Source organism: Neodiprion virginianus, chromosome 2, assembly GCF_021901495.1.
Source record: "Neodiprion virginianus isolate iyNeoVirg1 chromosome 2, iyNeoVirg1.1, whole genome shotgun sequence".
Taxonomy (NCBI): Eukaryota; Metazoa; Arthropoda; class Insecta; order Hymenoptera; family Diprionidae; genus Neodiprion; species Neodiprion virginianus.
Genome location: NC_060878.1, coordinates 38,824,402 through 38,844,008, shown reverse-complemented (window position 1 = coordinate 38,844,008; position 19,607 = coordinate 38,824,402). Strand labels below are relative to the sequence as shown.

The window sequence follows — 19,607 nt, the reverse complement described above, 5'->3', positions numbered from 1 at the left end:
TGACACGGCCAAGATATTGGACGCTAGACGCTAGACACATTCAGGGCGGTTCCCGCTGGGCTATGGGGTATATGCAATCTACGTGCGGCTAACCCATGAATTTTGCTGCGCACTCCTCCTGGCCGGCTTCGAGTCTTCCACCATCGTTCACAAGAAGTCTCGAAGCTTTTCCTGCACGAACAAATAACTCCCCTAGAGTTTTATAATTCCTTGGAGCCGATCGGAGTTCTTGTTACCCTTCTTAGTTTCATGCATCCGCTGTATGCCCTCTTTTAGAACTAAGTCACTCGCCGGCGACTTGCAATAATGCGCAAATAACGAAGGAAAGTATCGCGGCGGAGGCTTTCAGCTGCGTACATAACAATAACTGCAACAACGGGCTGCTGCAGTTCTCTTCCGAGTCGTCCCGGAGCCCGCAGGCAGCGTGCAGTTGCACGTCACGCGGAAGGACGTCTCCTAGCTCCGTGATAGAAAAGGAATAAGTCATAGAAACGGAGGGAACGGGATGCAGAGAGTCCCGCGAGAGTACTGGGACGTGTTTAAATAAGGAGGAGCTCCCTCTCGGGGACAGGCCGAAGAGAGGTCGCCAACAGATTCCCTCCGAGTCCCCGTTGGATCGTAATTCTATTTTCTAACGAAAAGAAAAAAAAAAAAAAAGCAAAAAGAAAGGAAAGAAAGAAGGTAGACAGGAGCAGAAATAGACGAGAGGGAAAAGAGTAGCCGGGAATGAAGAGAAAAAAAGCTGGGTTTATGCTTGTTTGACCGCCGGGAATCAGGTTCTAAATTCGTAAGTTTTCCGTTCGGGTAATCGCATCGGAAAATATTACCTACCCTTCGGCTCACCGACACGAGGATAAGTTCCTTGATTGAGCTGTATTTCGCTGAACGACCCTTCGCCTCCGGAACATCTCTGAAAAACTTGACGATGAGAAACGCGTGAGGCTTTTTCACGCGCCGTTCCCAGACGCTGACACGATTCGTCATACCGTTTCACGGGCCTCTCGTTTTCCCTCCACCTTATGATACGCTGCTGCAGGCTGCCGCGTGACACTTATCTGAAATTCAACAAGATTCCGTTTGCCGAACAATTTTTTAACTCCGAATATCAGGGGTGGCCTCCGGAGGGTTTAGAGCTTTATCTCCGGCGGCGGACCCTTTTATGCATGTCAAACTCCCACTATCGTGGTTAGCCACGTTATAAGTCGCGGGTATAAGTTACGCGCTTCGAGGCTCTTCGCGAGGGCAATATTGGAGCCGAGGAAGACGGAAATATAATAATATCGGGTGCTCTGCTCTGAGGGAAAGGAGAGAAGAGGAGAGGAGAGGAGAGGAGAGGAGAGGAGAGGAGAGGAGAGGAGAGGAGAGGAGAGGAGAGGAGAGGAAAGCGAGAGAGGGAGCGTATCGAGACCAGCCGGATAGCCCGGCTTGAGTAGCAATAAAAGTCACCCCCGTAATAGAGAAATCCACCCCTACACTACAAGGCTACTCTACTACCATGCTCCTAATAATCCCTTCTATACGTCGAATGCGAGGGTCTTTTCCTGGAGGATATATGTACAGTTCGGTATTTCGCTGGCGAGGAGAAAAATAAAAAAGGGAAGAGGAAAAAGCGAAATAGAAAAGGAGTGAAAAGGCGGGAAAAAGAGGGACGGGGCGAAAGGTGAGGGAGATCCTGCAGCCAGCAGGCGAGATGAGACCGTGGGTAAAATTCAAATCCGTCAGTGACGGTGGTTGTAAGTCGGTATGTCGGTGATGCTTCCAAGTCATATACGTATAACGTAATATGCATACGCGCGTGCACGAGAAAAAAATATATACAATATCCCGAGCAAATCGAATTTGCCGGTCTCGGCAGTAACCAAGAAGCTCGAGAATTTCGATGTGAAATCAGCTTTTCACTAATCGAATTCACCGTCCTTGCGATGCGGCTATAATTCTTCGTTTCCTCGTTCTCAATAGGTAGCTTTTGAGTCTGTAAGACGAGCTTCGTTCTCTGCCGGAAATGATTTTAAAGTGGATGGATACAAAAAAAGCGGAATAAGAATGCAAGAATAACACGCTGCAGGCTCTTTGCACGGAGCGAAAAAGATCGGGACATCGGGGTGAAGAAGAACGAGATGCAAATCGCTCGGGGTTTCTTTTTCGGAGGGTCGACGGAGGTCAAGACGGTGCCGAAGACACGCGCTGTATCGGACACTTCCTGAGTAGCGTATTCGTTTCTTTTCTCTTCTTCTTCTTCTTCTTCTTTTTTTTCGATCCTCTTTTTAATCCGCAGGACTTTTTTTCAGCCCTCTGGTACCGGAGGCACGACGTCGGGATAAGGAATTGTTAATTTCGTGACACCGGAGCATCTGGATACCAACCGCAGAGGACAGCTGGACTTCCGGCGCTGCCTGTTTCCGTATTCTCGTATTCTTGGCCTGCAGCTAATTAAAATTCTGGAGAATGAAAGCGTGGGCTCCTCGCCCCGCGTCCTTTGAAACAAAAGTAATTACAAGGATCCCTTTAACCCTCGCATAACGCGAGGTGTTCCGGCACTATCTCGGTAGTGTTACACTTACGTCAGATGTCTAACGCTTTGCCCAATCGCGGACAGCAATCCCTGGATGCCTCCGTGAAAGAAAACGTATTCACGGCCCATTGACTGAGGGGGGGAAGCTGGGGGATGACAGGGTCGTGCGAAAAGGGAAACCCGACTTTCCCGTATAAGCTGTAACTCCGAAAGTACGGTCACTCCGGTTCTCTCTACTCTACACCGTCCTATGGAACGTGATCGGAATGTGGAGATGAAAGAGAGATGAAAAAAAACGCGAAAAAAAAAATAATAAAAATATACACAGCTTGTCACCTTGTACAAACGGACAGCCCGAGGTTAACGAGGTTCGAAAATGTCTCGTCTTGACCCTCTCGAGGAGTATCAAATATCGGAGACCTCACCTCCGGGTGACTACAGGATACATATAAAGAACAGTGTATGCCTATGTAACACAGGTATGGAGAGATCTGATAGCTGGGAAAATTTTTTCAAGGCACGGGGTGGATTTAATATTGGAATTGGTTTTTCAAACGTCGTTCGAGTGCGATAAATAAAATTACTTCGGCTTTCAGCGATTTGCTCTACGAGTATAATAATATAATGTGTGTTTCTGCACAAGGAAAAATAATGCTGGTAAAACTTTTCGTACCTATGATACATCTTTCATTAAAATTGAGCGGAAAAATAGTTCATGGAATTCAGGTAATTATTTAGAGACTAGTTTTTGCATCTTTCAAGTTATTTCTCTACAAAATCCTTCAAGTAATATTTGAAATTTTTGTTGACAAATGTTATGCAAACCCAAGTCCACCTTCTTATTTGCAACTTTCTTCGTTTCGCAAACATTCAATTCTCAGCTCTTCTGCCGTATTACAATAATTTCCTTTTTTTTTTTTTTTTGTGGGAATTTATTTTTTCCATCAATCTCTGAATCGTTATTCGCACATAGCATAACGCAAAGAAATTCGTAAAGAAAAATATCAGCACTCGGATTTAAGGAGCTGGTTTGTCGGAGCGGGAGAAATCTTTGTATTAGTCGGTGAAAATTTATTGCGAACGATACTTTTCTCCTCGATCTTAAGGGTAGGTACGCTAATATAGGAGACAAATGGTGAGTTTATACATCATGCATGCTTTGGGCCGGACTATCAGGACGTCCACAAATTGGACTCTTGTCCCCGGAGCGTAGTAAGAGACTTTCTCAATTCTGTGGCGATTAATCATTCGTAGATAACACCTAAAACGGTTAACAACGGACCGCAAAATACGCGAGCAGGATGCTTCGGTTAATGGTTTCACGGAACGCGCTACACGCTCACTCTCGGCAAAACATAGTCATGTATAACGTATCTACACGCTAAGCACACGGACGTGAAATCGTGTTACACAGACACATGAGCACGCCGGCACAGCAGCTTTACGAAACGTAATACACGGCCGCAAGCGCATAACTCGCTGACACGTAATGCTTTCTTTCCTGGGAGGCGTCACCCCTGAGGGACTCCGCATCCCGTAGGATGATAAATAATTTGACTCGTCGAGCGTTGAGGAACGTTATTCTCTGTGTACGATCAATTTGAAACTCTCGCTTTCGATGCTCGGAGAAAAAGAAAAAAAGCTCATGCATGCGTAATTGCGACGCGTTAGATATACGTAAATGTTAAAAAAAAAATTTCCGTGCTACGGTTATTCCGCTTTGACTTTGAGACGAATTCTAGAGGCGGAAATGGGGAATTCATTTTGTGTGTGTATAATTGATCGCACTGTCGCAGAGTCGTTACGAGAACTCACGTATTCCGAAAGCTGTGGCACTTTGTAGGTACCAGAGGGCTGAGGGTTCCCGTGTTAGAGTGTTATCTCTTGGCATAAATCATGCAGGGCAAGGGAAGGCTCGAGTACCAAGGAAGGACGAGGTAAGAAACTGTGAATTTCATGTTTAATATTACTTTATGGCGGGAGCAGGCGGTTCATTGCAAACTTCCTTCGTAAATATATATCTCACCTCATTCAACGATTTACATTCGAAGTTTAAACACGTAATACGTATAAGGGAACATAGCTGTATTCGGGTTGTAAATACTGAGAATTTTCCACCTCATGAATTTCGACGAATCTCCGAAACTGCGAGCTTATAAATTTCATCACACACTCAATGATTATAATCTTTCCGCATCTTTCGGGATATATACCCTCACTCCTTTCCAACAACAGAAAATTATAATCGAACAAAGTCGTGGCAACGGCTCAGCCCCGTTCGTACGATCGCTTCGGAAAGAAGAACGAGCCCAGCTGCGGAGTTATAAATTGAAACATACGGCGAAACTTGCCGCTTTCCCTGATATACGATTAGCACTATACGTTTATTAGTCGAAGTGGCAAACTAGTTTCCCAACTCGCTAACAGCTGGCAGTGAAATAATTTCGACCCACCGGATAAACCGTAATAACACCCGGGGGGAGGGGGGGTATGCTCAAAAACCAAAAGCTTCCGAGATTCAAAAATGAAACCTGACATACTTTTTTTTCTCTTTGTTACCAATTAAAAAAAAAAAAAAAAAAAAATACAACCCCCGCAGAAGTTTGAAATATTATCGAAAAAAATGTTCACCGGGAATTAGCCGCGTGACACAAAAAAGCACGGAATATGAAAAAATGCAGGGACGGTCTGCGAGCAAACAGCAACCATGCCCCTGGGCCATGCAAGTCCGAGAGTTCTATTTGCTAGGCGGTTAGTAGGTAAAGCGGGAACTTTTCAATGCCCGATATAAATTTAGCCGTCGCGCAGAAGTTTCCGCGGTTAGCCAGAAACGGTCGGACGTTTCTTTGACCGCATCTCGTTCTGCGAACAACCTCGCAACAAAATCGCCTTCTACCCGCATCTCCCGTACACCGTATCCCGGATCCTGCGTTTCCCTCGCTCTTTGATGTGAATAAGCAATGGCTAAGTATGATAAATCACACTCGAGGATTCTAGAAGTTTGTCCTTTGACAGATGGTGTCCTTGCCTATGTGCAAAACGGGTAGACCAGAAGCTGAAGGATCCGAGTACAGGATCGATGCATCGCAAAGTAGGGAGAGACACGCTGTGTTAAACTCCACCCTTATTTTGTAAAGTGTGTTAATTTTGAAAATGGGATATCGTTTGTTTCCAGCATTATTTTAATTTAGTGTATTATGGATAATTGCTACGAGGTTACGTATTCGAAGTGAACCAACTTATTTATATTGTTCAGATAACTGCACGCAAAGTTAATCGCGTTGAATTTTTCTGGTTAATTCTAAATATCAGATTTCTAATCAAGTTTCCGAAATTTTTTACGGTAATTTGGAAATCCTCTGACTTTTCTCTGTCTTCCATGTACGGTGAATACTAGATACGAATCAGGGAGAATATTTGGCAAAGAGATTGCTCGACTTCGCAAAGTAAGTATAATTACTGTCGACTGGTGTTACACGTAATCGAAAACATATACTAAACTAACGTATATGTAAACACGAGTATGCTCTCTGAGCATATAATTACACAAACACTTTGTGCGTCTAGCCTAGCCTGTATATAATGCGCTTTCCAACAAACAGCGTAGCATGTATAATAATAATAATAATAATAATAATAATGATAATAACGATAGTAGAGGAGGTGTGCGAATTCAAGATTTTACTCCTGCAGGTTCTTAACAAGTAAATAAAAAGAGCAAACTTTTACGTTTCCCGGGTCCTACTGACAACGAGAGCATAAATATTCGCCAGCATTGCGAGTCGACTCGGAAACCTCGTTACCTGTGTAACAAGCAGCGTTTTTTATTTAAAAAATAGAACGAGAATGGCGCAATATTCGGAGGCTCGACTGAAACGATTCCCAGTATAAACTTGGGCGGTGTAAGTTCGTCTCCCAATTGTCAGTTTAATATCAACCTAAATTCTAAGCTCCCGGGTGAAAGTTGAAACTTTCCATAATTGGCTTTGTTGCTAAGATAGAATGGATCGTTGTCGACCCCCATTATGCGTCTCCTACAGGCCGGGATTAACCAGCTGCTTTTGAGGGTGACGATATGGTTAGTTTATTGTCTGACTAACCCGGAGGATACTGCCACAAAGGGAGGAGATTGATACTTCATATTTGCGCGAGTGGAATTTAGTGGAAGGAATTTTTTATTTTCTTTTTTTTTCTCAATTTGTAATCGCGTAGCAGCAGCTGCCGTTATTCGTGGTTTAATAGAAATCGAACGAATGAAAAACACGGAACCATTGAAGATCATTTTTTGCACTCTTATTTACAATATCTTTTTATCGAACAACGGAATTGCTAATCGACACGTGACAGCGGTAAAATGAAGAGGAATTTTTCCAATGTCTCGAACGTCTCCATCTTCGAAAAGTGGAAGGAGTTGGGAGGCGTTTTTTTCTCATAATAACACCGAGCGAATAGAGAAAGGTTGCGGGGAAAAAAGTAAAGGTTGCCGAGGGGTGGCTAAGGAGTAAAAACGAGGCCAAAGATACAACGGGGAGCCACCACCTCGGTGAACCTTACGACGCTATTTCATGTAAATCACGATCTCCGAGACGCCTCGGCGAATGCCATATATGTATACTCGACGAATACCCCTAGGGTCAGACGGCGACTCGACGCACGTACGAAATGGTATATGTATAATACGCAGACGCACAATCACGCTCGCCCATTTCAAACTCTACATGCATGCGGTCATTCACATACACACGTGTATGTACGTACACGCGGTGGGTATATTTGTTACGAGAGTTTACAACACCGGGGTTCGTCCTGGGGGTTCTGGCTGTCTACGACGGCGAAAAAGGGGGATGAGAAGATAAGTCCTGAGGGGGGGAGCATTCTCGGATCTCCGGAGACTCGGCATTCCCTCACGCCTGCAGACAGAAGCCCCTCGGCCAGACTAGGACCTGCCGGCGGACCATAAGGACGGTAAATATCAACCCCTGGGTAGGTAATTGTTGAAAGCACCGCAGGATTCTGCAGTTTTATCGCCTTCCTCTGGAAATCGATTATTCTTATAGCCATTCTCTGCTCTGCTTCTGAAACTTCTTATTCATGTCTTATTGTTGGTTACTTTTTTCTTTAATAATTTTGTATTCTATACCACTGCAGGACAGTTGTTTCTGAATCGAATCTTCGACGTACGAAAAGTTCGTTTGATTTTATTAACAAATTTGTCAAATACGTTTGAGTTTTTGCAAGTTCTCGAAGCTCCCGACCGCCTTTACGTTACGAACGATTACACAGGCTCTGCAAACATCCCCCGGGTAGGAAAACGAGATGCAGCTTTCGCAGAGAGCTCATCTGTCAGCCGCATTTAGTCATGAACCAAGCGAGTCTGCCTAATTTACATTTACGATCATTCATCTCTGCTTTTCACTGAGTGTGTACACAAATTTTCCACGGCGTGGGCGTCTAGGTGACTAGGATTATGAAACCAGCTTATTAACCCATTCATCTCGGCGATGAATAATTGACTTGCTTAATTCTCTTTAATCTACCAAAGAATACCGAGGAATCTGCTAACGTGAATACATGCCAATTCGTATGCTAGCATCATCGTCGAGCGTATTGGGACAGCGCTTTAATCGATTCCTCTCGAAAAATTACGTCGGAATAGTGCATCAAAGAATTTATTCCACCACTTTCCAGAATCGTCAAAATTTTTACCAAAAACACTGAGGGCTTAGCCTTGCTTTTTTATTTTGGCAAAAATTCTTTCGTTTCAGAATCGATTCTTATGACCATTTCCTGACTAACTGAACCCTGAGGAACGCGAAAATGACAACAAAGAGAGCAAAGGACCAGCAGCGAAAAAATTACCAGCGAATGGAAGAAAGGCATTTAACATGGCGTAGGAGCAACAACTGAGAAAATACGATGAGTATAAGAAAAACTTCATTTATAAATTGACTTTGATACAGGCGACATGAAATAGTAAGAATATAATAACATACATATCGTGTCCTGCAGAAATGCACTGCGCCTGTGTGAAGAATAGAATTTGAACTATACTTACAAAATACAAAAATAACTATATCAAGAACATTCTTCGTATTCTGCTTGAAGTAACGTGTACACCATTTTTTGTTTTTCTCAAATTCTCTGTGCCTTTAATTAAATTACTGTTCGGCTTGTTGTTTAAGTATTATACACTGACATCCAAACACTTGTACTAAAATTAAGGTATATTAAATAAACTGTAATTGAATAAAACAAAATCTTTGTAGCTATGAATTTTCCGTTTTCCTTCCCCTTTTTTCGGAAAACCCGACATGAATTTCAAGCTTTTTGACAGTCACTTTTGATCCGTTACCCGCAACGTATTCGGCCTTAATTTATGATGCAAAAAATTTTAGCTCCAATTCTCTACGCAGGGAATAGACGGTCGAAAGAATTAATATCAAAGAAATAACTCAAATAAATTCAAAAGATTTTAAATATTCATTTCAGTTAATTTGCAACGAATCCCATCATAGATTTTTTTTCAACATTCATTTGGCAATTAAAACCCAATTACCACTTCCAAATTTTAGGAAAAACTCAGAAAATATGTTCAGCCTTCTACGCGTCTTCAACGTACTTCTAGCAAAGAGAAAGGAATTTCAGAATTTTTTAGATATTTTAAAAACTTCAGAACTTGATAAGTTTTAATTCATAATTTTGAAAGTTCTCAGGAAATCAAAAAAAAAAAATTCATCATAAGAACATTGTTGAAATGATCAGAACTAAAAATGAAGTAGTTAAGAATATCTTCAAAATATTTGCAACTTAAAGTTGACTTTGTAAAACAATTTGAACAAATAAATTGAATACCTCAGAGATGCTACTATCGTCTATATTTGTTTTGCTCATATATTAGTTTGATGTTCATTAAACTTCTTATATAATTGCGGCGTACACATTTGAGTGCGTGAGATTTTCTCAATTTTTCAATTTCACCATGACGACGTTGCTTGAGTTACCAACGTTTTGCACGCCATAGTTGTTGGCTATGAAGAACTTCTTCTACCGGCATGGTCAGTTACTTGGTTGATACGTTGACCGAAGAACATAGAGACGGATACCCCTGGGTACATTTTTGTGACCAGTTTTCAGCGGGCAAGTGGGCCCAGGTGGGCCTGGGAGCGTAGGAAGGTTTCTGCTCTATCGACTCTACACAACGGGCTCGCACCGACATTCGTACCAGCCAAAGTGGTGTCGGTATGAAAGCTTGAGATTGAGTCGGCACAAAGCGAGCACGTAAGACTAGTTGTCGACTGCGACTTAGAAATGTCGATCAGCTCGATCATCCCCGCGAGAAGAAGCGTGACCTCGTCCACCGCCAACCGCCGTCAACCACTTCCTACCACCTCTTACCATCTCCAACCACCTTCTACCACCCACTACCACCTCGTACCAACGTCTACCGCCGCCTACCAATTCCGCACACCTCCAACCACCTCCGACCACCTTCGTCCTCTTCGTCCCACTGCTCCGACATGTATTTACATTACTATTCATAATTATTCTAACAACTTTTCATTTGCTCTCTCGATCTTGAATTATCATAGGCGTAGAATCGAAACGTTGTTTTAGCTGGTCGCAAGTGAAGTATCTGCGTTGGGTGGAGGAGCAGAATTGTTTTTCGAAAAGTATTCGGATGGAAAAAAATTCAGAGTAACTGTAATACATCACGGATGCGCTAATTTTGAACGAGATGAAATGGATGCTTCGTACATGAGACAGTATTTAACGCTGCGTAGTGATTTAAAGACCTAGAAAGGTGATAGGGAGAGAAAGAATGACGCTTCTTAACACTTCGAGTGTATTTTAACACACATTTGAAAGATACGAGCGAAATTTTTCATCATCCAACTGTCGCAGAACGGCAGCGTTATTAGCCGAGCCGTTCACTGGAGAATATATCTTCAGTCAACGGCTGACCATCGAAGGGCCTGGCCGCTTGAGTCTGGAATCGGCAGGAGAGATGAGGTGTGTATTTCTTGTATGAAACGTGAAAACTAAAATCATTATACATCATATCATATCATCATACATCGTACATCATACACCGTACATCATACATCATACATCATACATCATCATACATAGTATTAAAGTTCGAAACCAAAGTTCGGATGTCGGATGTTCAGAAAGTGACGTCACCAATTCAAAATCAGCTAGTCGAATTCCTCAGTCTGGAAACAACCGCGCAGTAGAGCGGACGGATGAGAGTCGTGCTCCGCAAATTTCGAGTACCGGGTTCTCAACCTCCCGGATCCCGCGCTTCGGGTCCGCTACGTATTTCGAGTACCGGGTTCTCAACCTCCCGGATCCCACGCTTCGGGTCCGCTACGCTGTGAAACTCGACTTCCAGGATAAGCGCTCCGTGGTTCCCGGTTCATGTTTACAATAAATTATTTCAATTCGTTTTTCGCGCAATCCCAAATTCGGTAGCTGTCAGTCCGCTAATAAAATTTCTCGACTTCCAGGATAAGCGCTCCGTGGTTCCCGGTTCATGTTTACAATAAATTATTTCAATTCGTTTTTCGCGCAACTCCAAATTCGGTAGCTGTCAGTCCGCTAATAAAATTTCTCGACTTCCAGAATAAGCACTCCGTGGTTCCTGGTTCATGTTTACAATAAATTATTTCAATTCGTTTTTCGCGCAATCCCAAATTCGGTAGCTGTCAGTCGGCTAATAAAATTTCTCGACTTCCAGAATAAGCGCTCCGTGGTTCCTGGTTCATGTTTACAATAAATTATTTCAATTCGTTTTTCGCGCAATCCCAAATTCGGTAGCTGTCAGTCCGCTAATAAAATTTCTCGACTTCCAGGATAAGCGCTCCGTGGTTCCCGGTTCATGTTTACAATAAATTATTTCAATTCGTTTTTCGCGCAATCCCAAATTCGGTAGCTGTCAGTCCGCTAATAAAATTTCTCGACTTCCAGGATAAGCGCTCCGTGGTTCCCGGTTCGTGTTTACAATAAATTATTTCAATTCGTTTTTCGCGCAATCCCAAATTCGGTAGCTGTCAGTCCGCTAATAAAATTTCTCGACTTCCAGGATAAGCGCTCCGTGGTTCCCGGTTCATGTTTACAATAAATTATTTCAATTCGTTTTTCGCGCAACCCCAAATTCGGTAGCTGTCAGTCCGCTAATAAAATTTCTCGACTTCCAGGATAAGCGCTCCGTGGTTCCCGGTTCATGTTTACAATAAATTATTTCAATTCGTTTTTCGCGCAACCCCAAATTCGGTAGCTGTCAGTCCGCTAATAAAATTTCTCGACTTCCAGGATAAGCGCTCCGTGGTTCCCGGTTCGTGTTTACAATAAATTATTTCAATTCGTTTTTCGCGCAATCCCAAATTCGGTAGCTGTCAGTCCGCTAATAAAATTTCTCGACTTCCAGGATAAGCGCTCCGTGGTTCCCGGTTCATGTTTACAATAAATTATTTCAATTCGTTTTTCGCGCAACCCCAAATTCGGTAGCTGTCAGTCCGCTAATAAAATTTCTCGACTTCCAGGATAAGCGCTCCGTGGTTCCTGGTTCATGTTTACAATAAATTATTTCAATTCGTTTTTCGCGCAAGCCCAAATTCAGTAGCTGTCAGTACGCTGATAAAATTTTTATAACTTTATAATCTTCTCATAATCTTTCTGGTAGATTAAATCGATAAAAAAATTATATCAAACCTTACACATTATTTTTGATTTGTTCTCATGCTGAAAATATTTATTAGTATTCGGGGTATAACTCGAGGTGGTTGAAGGTGGTCGGAGGTGGACGAGAAGGAGGACGAGGAGGACTAGGATTTGTGCTGGGTGAGTAAAACACTTTTATAATATTTGATGGCAATTGTAATTATATTTCATCTGAAATATTACAAACTTGTCACGTTTACAATAAATTATTTCAATTCATTTTTCGTGCAAGCACATATTCAGTAGCTATGAATAATCTTATACAATTTATTATATTATCAATTAATTAATTAATATTCTTATAATATTTGATGGCAATTGTAATTATATTTCATCTGAAATATTACAAACTTGTCACGTTTACAATAAATTATTTCAATTCATTTTTCGTGCAAGCACATATTCAGTAGCTATGAATAATCTTATACAATTTATTACATTATTAATTAATTGATTAATTACATTAATCCTTACACAATATTTTTGATGTGTTCCTATACTAAAAATAGTCATTACTATTCCAGGTGGTACCCGAGGTGGTCGGAGGTGGACGAGGAGGAGGACGAGCTGGACGAAGAGGAGGACCAGGTGGACGAGGAGGAGGACGAGGTGGACGAGGAGGAGGCGGGGTGGGTCGTGGGAGAGGACCTCTCCTCTCCTCAGAGGAGGGGAGGGGGAGAGGTGGGCGGGGAGGGGGAAGGGAAGGGAAGGGAAGGGGATGGGAAGGGTGGGCGGCGGGGAGGGGGGAGGGGGAGGGGGAGGGGGAGGGGGGGAGGGGCGGGGAGGGGGGAGGGGAAGGGCGGGAGGGCGGGAGGGCGGGAGGGCGGGAGGGCGGGAGGGCGGGAGGGCGGGAGGGCGGGAGGGAGGGAGGGCTGGAGGGCGGGTGGGTGGTGTTCTGCTCTATCAATTTTAACGGGTCGCACCAACATCTGTCCTCTACACTCCCCCCCCCACCCTCCCTCCCTCCCTCCCTCCCTCCCTCCCTCCCTCCCGCCCTCCCTCCCTTCCCCCATCCCTCCCCCTCCCTCCCCCTCCCCTCTCCCCGCCGCCCACCCTTCCCATCCCCTTCCCTTCCCTTCCCTTCCCCCTCCCCGCCCACCTCTCCCCCTTCCCTGCCCCTCCCCCTCCCCTCCTCTGAGGAGAGGAGAGGTCCTCTCCCACGACCCACCCCGCCTCCTCCTCGTCCACCTCGTCCTCCTCCTCGTCCACCTGGTCCTCCTCCTCGTCCAGCTCGTCCTCCTCCTCGTCCACCTCCGACCACCTCGGGTAATACCTGGAATAGTAATGACTATTTTTAGTATAGGAACACATTAAAAATATTGTGTAAGGATTAATGTAATTAATCAATTAATTAATAATGTAATAAATTGTATAAGATTATTCATAGCTACTGAATATGTGCTTGCACGAAAAATGAATTGAAATAATTTATTGTAAACGTGACAAGTTTGTAATATTTCAGATGAAATATAATTACAATTGCCATCAAATATTATAAGAATATTAATTAATTAATTGATAATATAATAAATTGTATAAGATTATTCATAGCTACTGAATATGTGCTTGCACGAAAAATGAATTGAAATAATTTATTGTAAACGTGACAAGTTTGTAATATTTCAGATGAAATATAATTACAATTGCCATCAAATATTATAAAAGTGTTTTACTCACCCAGCACAAATCCTAGTCCTCCTCGTCCTCCTTCTCGTCCACCTCCGATCACCTTCAACCACCTCGAGTTATACCCCGAATACTAATAAATATTTTCAGCATGAGAACAAATCAAAAATAATGTGTAAGGTTTGATATAATTTTTTTATCGATTTAATCTACCAGAAACATTATGAGAAGATTATAAAGTTATAAAAATTTTATCAGCGTACTGACAGCTACTGAATTTGGGCTTGCGCGAAAAACGAATCGAAATAATTTATTGTAAACATGAACCAGGAACCACGGAGCGCTTATCCTGGAAGTCGAGAAATTTTATTAGCGGACTGACAGCTACCGAATTCGGGGTTGCGCGAAAAACGAATTGAAATAATTTATTGTAAACATGAACCAGGAACCACGGAGCGCTTATCCTGGAAGTCGAGAAATTTTATTAGCGGACTGACAGCTACCGAATTCGGGGTTGCGCGAAAAACGAATTGAAATAATTTATTGTAAACATGAACCAGGAACCACGGAGCGCTTATCCTGGAAGTCGAGAAATTTTATTAGCGGACTGACAGCTACCGAATTCGGGGTTGCGCGAAAAACGAATTGAAATAATTTATTGTAAACATGAACCAGGAACCACGGAGCGCTTATCCTGGAAGTCGAGAAATTTTATTAGCGGACTGACAGCTACCGAATTTGGGGTTGCGCGAAAAACGAATTGAAATAATTTATTGTAAACATGAACCGGGAACCACGGAGCGCTTATCCTGGAAGTCGAGAAATTTTATTAGCGGACTGACAGCTACCGAATTCGGGGTTGCGCGAAAAACGAATTGAAATAATTTATTGTAAACATGAACCAGGAACCACGGAGCGCTTATCCTGGAAGTCGAGAAATTTTATTAGCGGACTGACAGCTACCAAATTTGGGGTTGCGCGAAAAACGAATTGAAATAATTTATTGTAAACACGAACCGGGAACCACGGAGCGCTTATCCTGGAAGTCGAGAAATTTTATTAGCGGACTGACAGCTACCGAATTTGGGGTTGCGCGAAAAACGAATTGAAATAATTTATTGTAAACATGAACCGGGAACTACGGAGCGCTTATCCTGGAATTCGAGAAATTTTATTAGCGGACTAACAGCTACCGAATTTGGGGTTGCGCGAAAAACGAATTGAAATAATTTATTGTAAACATGAACCAGGAACCACGGAGCGCTTATCCTGGAAGTCGAGAAATTTTATTAGCGGACTGACAGCTACCGAATTTGGGATTGCGCGAAAAACGAATTGAAATAATTTATTGTAAACATGAACCGGGAACTACGGAGCGCTTATCCTGGAATTCGAGAAATTTTATTAGCGGACTGACAGCTACCGAATTTGGGGTTGCGCGAAAAACGAATTGAAATAATTTATTGTAAACATGAACCAGGAACCACGGAGCGCTTATCCTGGAAGTCGAGAAATTTTATTAGCGGACTGACAGCTATCGAATTTGGGATTGCGCCAAAAACGAATTGAAATAATTTATTGTAAACATGAACCAGGAACCACGGAGCGCTTATCCTGGAAGTCGAGAAATTTTATTAGCGGACTGACAGCTACCGAATTTGGGGTTGCGCGAAAAACGAATTGAAATAATTTATTGTAAACATGAACCGGGAACTACGGAGCGCTTATCCTGGAATTCGAGAAATTTTATTAGCGGACTGACAGCTACCGAATTTGGGGTTGCGCGAAAAACGAATTGAAATAATTTATTGTAAACATGAACCAGGAACCACGGAGCGCTTATCCTGGAAGTCGAGAAATTTTATTAGCGGACTGACAGCTACCGAATTTGGGATTGCGCGAAAAACGAATTGAAATAATTTATTGTAAACATGAACCGGGAACCACGGAGCGCTTATCTTGGAAGTCGAGTTTCACCGCGTAGCGGACCCGAAGCGTGGGATCCGGGAGGTTGAGAACCCGGTACTCGAAATTTGCGGAGCGCGACTCTCATCCGTCCGCTCTACTGCGCGGTTGTTTCCAGACTGAGGAATTCGGCTAGCTGATTTTGAATTGGTGACGTCACTTTCTGAACATCCGACATCCGAACTTTGGTTTCGAACTTTAATACTATGTATGATGATGTATGATGTATGATGTATGATGTACGGTGTATGATGTACGATGTATGATGATATGATATGATGTATAATGATTTTATTTTTCACATTTCATACGAGAAATACGCACTTCATCTCTCCTGCCGATTCCAGACTCAAGCGGCCAGGCCCTTCGATGGTCAGCCGTTGACTGAAGATATATTCTTCAGTGAACGGCTCGGCTAATAACGCTGCCGTTCTGCGACAGTTGGTTGATAAAAATTCTTGCTCGTACCTTCCAAATGTGAGTTAAAATATACTCCAAGTTTTGAGAAGCTTCATTCTCTCTCTCCTTATCAAAGAAAAAAAATCGCCGACAATCACCTTTTGAGGACCTTAAATCAGGACACTGCGTTAAAAGCATCCATTTCATCTCGATTAAAATTAGCGCATCCGTTATGTATCACAGTTACTCTGCATTTTTTCCATACAAACACTTTTCGAAATACAATTCTGCTTCTCTACCCAACATGGAGACTTAACTTGCGACTAGCTAAAACAGCGTTTCGATTCTATGCCTACAAAAATTCAAGATCGAGAGAGCAAATGAAAAGTTGTTGGAATAATTATGAATATTAATGGTATGGAATACATCGAGCGCGTGTCGAATAGAATCCCATTTCAAAACGAATTATTCCGCTATTTTCTAATTATAGATGCATTATTGTAGGTAATCTAGTTCGTCTCCTGGAAAATTATAAAATTTTTAGCATACATCACGTATTAATCGTAAATGGATCATATTTATGAATATCGGACATGGACCGCATATATATTATCATTGCGAAGACTGTGTTACTCGGAAGATGAATGCAGCCAGCATGATGTCGAAATTGGTAACTCTCTGATGTTCCTCAATAAGTTCTAAACTCTACCGTTGGAACATCTCAGGGGGCGCAAGCGCTGTTCGGAAATTGACTGAAACTACTGTCAGTACTGAAAATCTACAGTATACGTCACTTGGACTATACCATTTTCAGTAGTGACAGTACTTTCAGTCAATTTCCGAACACGCCCTTTGTATTCTTCAGTCAACGGTTGATAACACATTAAGGCCGTGTTCGTAAATTGACTGACAGTACTCAAAATTCCCTAGGACAGAGTCAGAGCTATCCACGAACTTGGAAGCGCAAAAGAGATAAAAGATTGCTGACAGTACTGTCAGTCAATTTTCGAACACGGCCTAAACTGCCAATCCCCCCCAAGCCCGGCCAGACTCGCCAAACTGTTACGAAAAATAACCCAGGACTGTGAGTCTTTATATATATCTGCAGTCAACGTTTTACAAAACATCGAATTGTCACCGAATTGAACACTATCAACGCATCGCTCATTGCTTTTCGCATGCTAAATACGGTAGAGTGCTGGTCGGTTACTGACATGGATATACCGACCACGCACCTCAATCATTATTTCAAATAGCCTATTTCATGTCAGCTGCAATCACGCGCGTCCCTTGCAAGTAGCGCCAGTAGAGGCGCCAGGAGTCTTCCTGTTCCGTGTATTTCCTCCTGTAGACCCCTCCAAGGGCGCGTTTCGATCCTCGGCCATTTCCTCAGTGGCTGTTGCTTTGGACGGTTAGATCTCGTGTTGCGTCGACGCGTAAGTAATAATATTTCCACCTGAACTTTTGGACGGTCTAAATTCAGTTTCAACGTATTTTTGCTCCGTTCTGAAACAATTTCATAACAGATACGAATCACATTACTTCTATATTCATCGCCATACTTGGTTAACCTCATTCAACGCCACGTGCGCGGCTGTAATTCTTTTCCCATGCATCCAGATCTTCGAGCTAGATTTTACTTTTATGCCAATTAAGGCATCCTTAAACTAGAAAACTATCGGATTCACAAATCATTTTCTTAACATATTGAACGTCACGAAAATAAATTGCATGTACGGAGCTCAATATTTGTCCAATGGTGGAGTTAGATGATTGGAAATTGAATTTACTTATTGTAATTCCAGGTAACACGTGCTCACAATGGTGAACGGAAGAATTCCGTCAGTCTTTTCAAAGACTTACGTAACTCCGAGAAGGCCTTACGAGAAGGCTCGTCTTGATCAGGAGTTGAAAATCATCGGAGAATATGGACTCCGTAACAAACGAGAAGTTTGGCGTGTCAAATACACTTTGGCCAAAATTCGTAAAGCTGCTCGTGAGCTGCTTACGCTCGAAGAGAAAGATCCCAAGCGACTTTTTGAAGGTAAATTTCAAACATCGAGTCTGTGATTAAACAGAGATACAAAATTGTTGTCGAGCTATGCCTTTGTGCTAGCTGTAGGTACAGAGATGATGAATTAAAAGTATTTTGACACCTCTTGTCTGAATTAAAACTGCTGAATATACTAAGATTTTTCTGAATAATTGCTAAAATCAATCCATGTTATTTATGTACGTTACAATTGATTAATCGTCACTTATTAATTATCACAGGTAATGCATTGCTGCGTCGTTTGGTAAGAATCGGTGTTTTGGATGAAGGACGTATGAAACTTGATTACGTCCTTGGTTTGAAAATTGAAGATTTTCTTGAAAGACGTCTTCAGACCCAAGTGTTCAAACTGGGATTAGCCAAGTCCATCCATCACGCCCGTGTATTGATTCGGCAAAGACATATTCGGTGCGTTGTAGTATATATTTGAATAAGAATTATTGCATTTGAAAACATATAATATTCTGTCGATTAGCGTAGCTAATCATTTCATGGATCGATGAACATACAACTTCAAATAATCCCAAAGATGCTTAAAAAGTATTTGTTTCTTCAGATACAGATCCGAAAACAGCTGAAATCTGGTTAATGCTTGATGCACCTGGGATTTTAGATCATGTTATATTTTTAGCAGGCCACTTGGTTGTTAAAGTAATTTAACAATCAACGTCTGATGATTAGACAGCACTGGAATAATAATCTAAATTCGATTTGCTGCTCTATTGGTATAATGCATTTTTTTCGTTAATTCAATTCTGTATGCTGACGCTAAATTGAGCCATAATATAGGTACTGATCATCAAATCCCACAATGCTTACTTTAGACTATATTTAATTTCAGTGTGCGCAAACAAGTCGTGAACATCCCGTCGTTCATTGTACGCCTGGACTCTCAAAAGCATATCGACTTCTCGTTGAAATCACCATTTGGTGGTGGCCGCCCTGGTCGTGTAAAGAGGAAGAACCTGCGCAAAGGAAGCAGTGGTGATACCCAAGAGCCCGAAGATGATTAGACAGTGTATAACTTGACACATCTTAAATAAACAAAAAAATTCAATTACGTAGCATTTGTTTTTAAAAACAATCCATTATCAGTATCCCGCTCATAAATCCTTTCCACTATTTCTAAACCATGTAATTTCAGGACTACATGTATAGTTGCGAAATTTTTCACGTTTAGAATTATATTAACAGGAATATGATTGATAAAGTGTTTACACGCCTAATTATACTTGATGATTTTTTTAATCATTTATCATACGCATCTTGTAAATTTTGCACATGACTTAGTGCGTTGGTTGGCGTTGATATCTCCTTACCACCGATAAG

At 42.2% G+C, this 19,607-nt stretch overlaps 1 protein-coding gene across 2 annotated transcripts; it reads left to right on the top strand.

Annotated features, from left to right (window-relative positions):
• Positions 1-376: 376 nt before the first annotated feature.
• LOC124298218 (40S ribosomal protein S9) lies at positions 377-19,338 on the top strand. 2 transcript variants are annotated; one of them, XR_006906757.1, is made up of 6 exons: positions 377-400; positions 17,619-17,661; positions 18,031-18,269; positions 18,500-18,686; positions 18,835-19,003; positions 19,120-19,338. XR_006906757.1 is itself a non-coding variant. In XM_046749936.1 (5 exons), exons 3-5 carry the CDS (start codon positions 18,047-18,049, stop codon positions 19,289-19,291), a joined length of 582 nt encoding a protein of 193 aa, XP_046605892.1. In that variant the 5' UTR covers positions 377-400; positions 17,619-17,661; positions 18,031-18,046; the 3' UTR covers positions 19,292-19,338. The 2 variants fall into 2 exon arrangements, 1 of the variants encoding a protein (XP_046605892.1); XM_046749936.1 differs by lacking the exon at positions 18,835-19,003.
• The last annotated feature ends 269 nt before the right edge of the window (positions 19,339-19,607 follow it).

Bases quoted from the DNA above. Each gene is read 5' to 3' on its own strand.
- LOC124298218 (XM_046749936.1), top strand. From the start codon at position 18,047: ATGGTGAACGGAAGAATTCCGTCAGTCTTTTCAAAGACTTACGTAACT. The intron at 18,270-18,499 runs GTAAATTTCAAA...TAATTATCACAG, and splicing joins TCCCAAGCGACTTTTTGAAG to GTAATGCATTGCTGCGTCGT. The intron at 18,687-19,119 runs GTGCGTTGTAGT...ATTTAATTTCAG, and splicing joins ATTCGGCAAAGACATATTCG to TGTGCGCAAACAAGTCGTGA.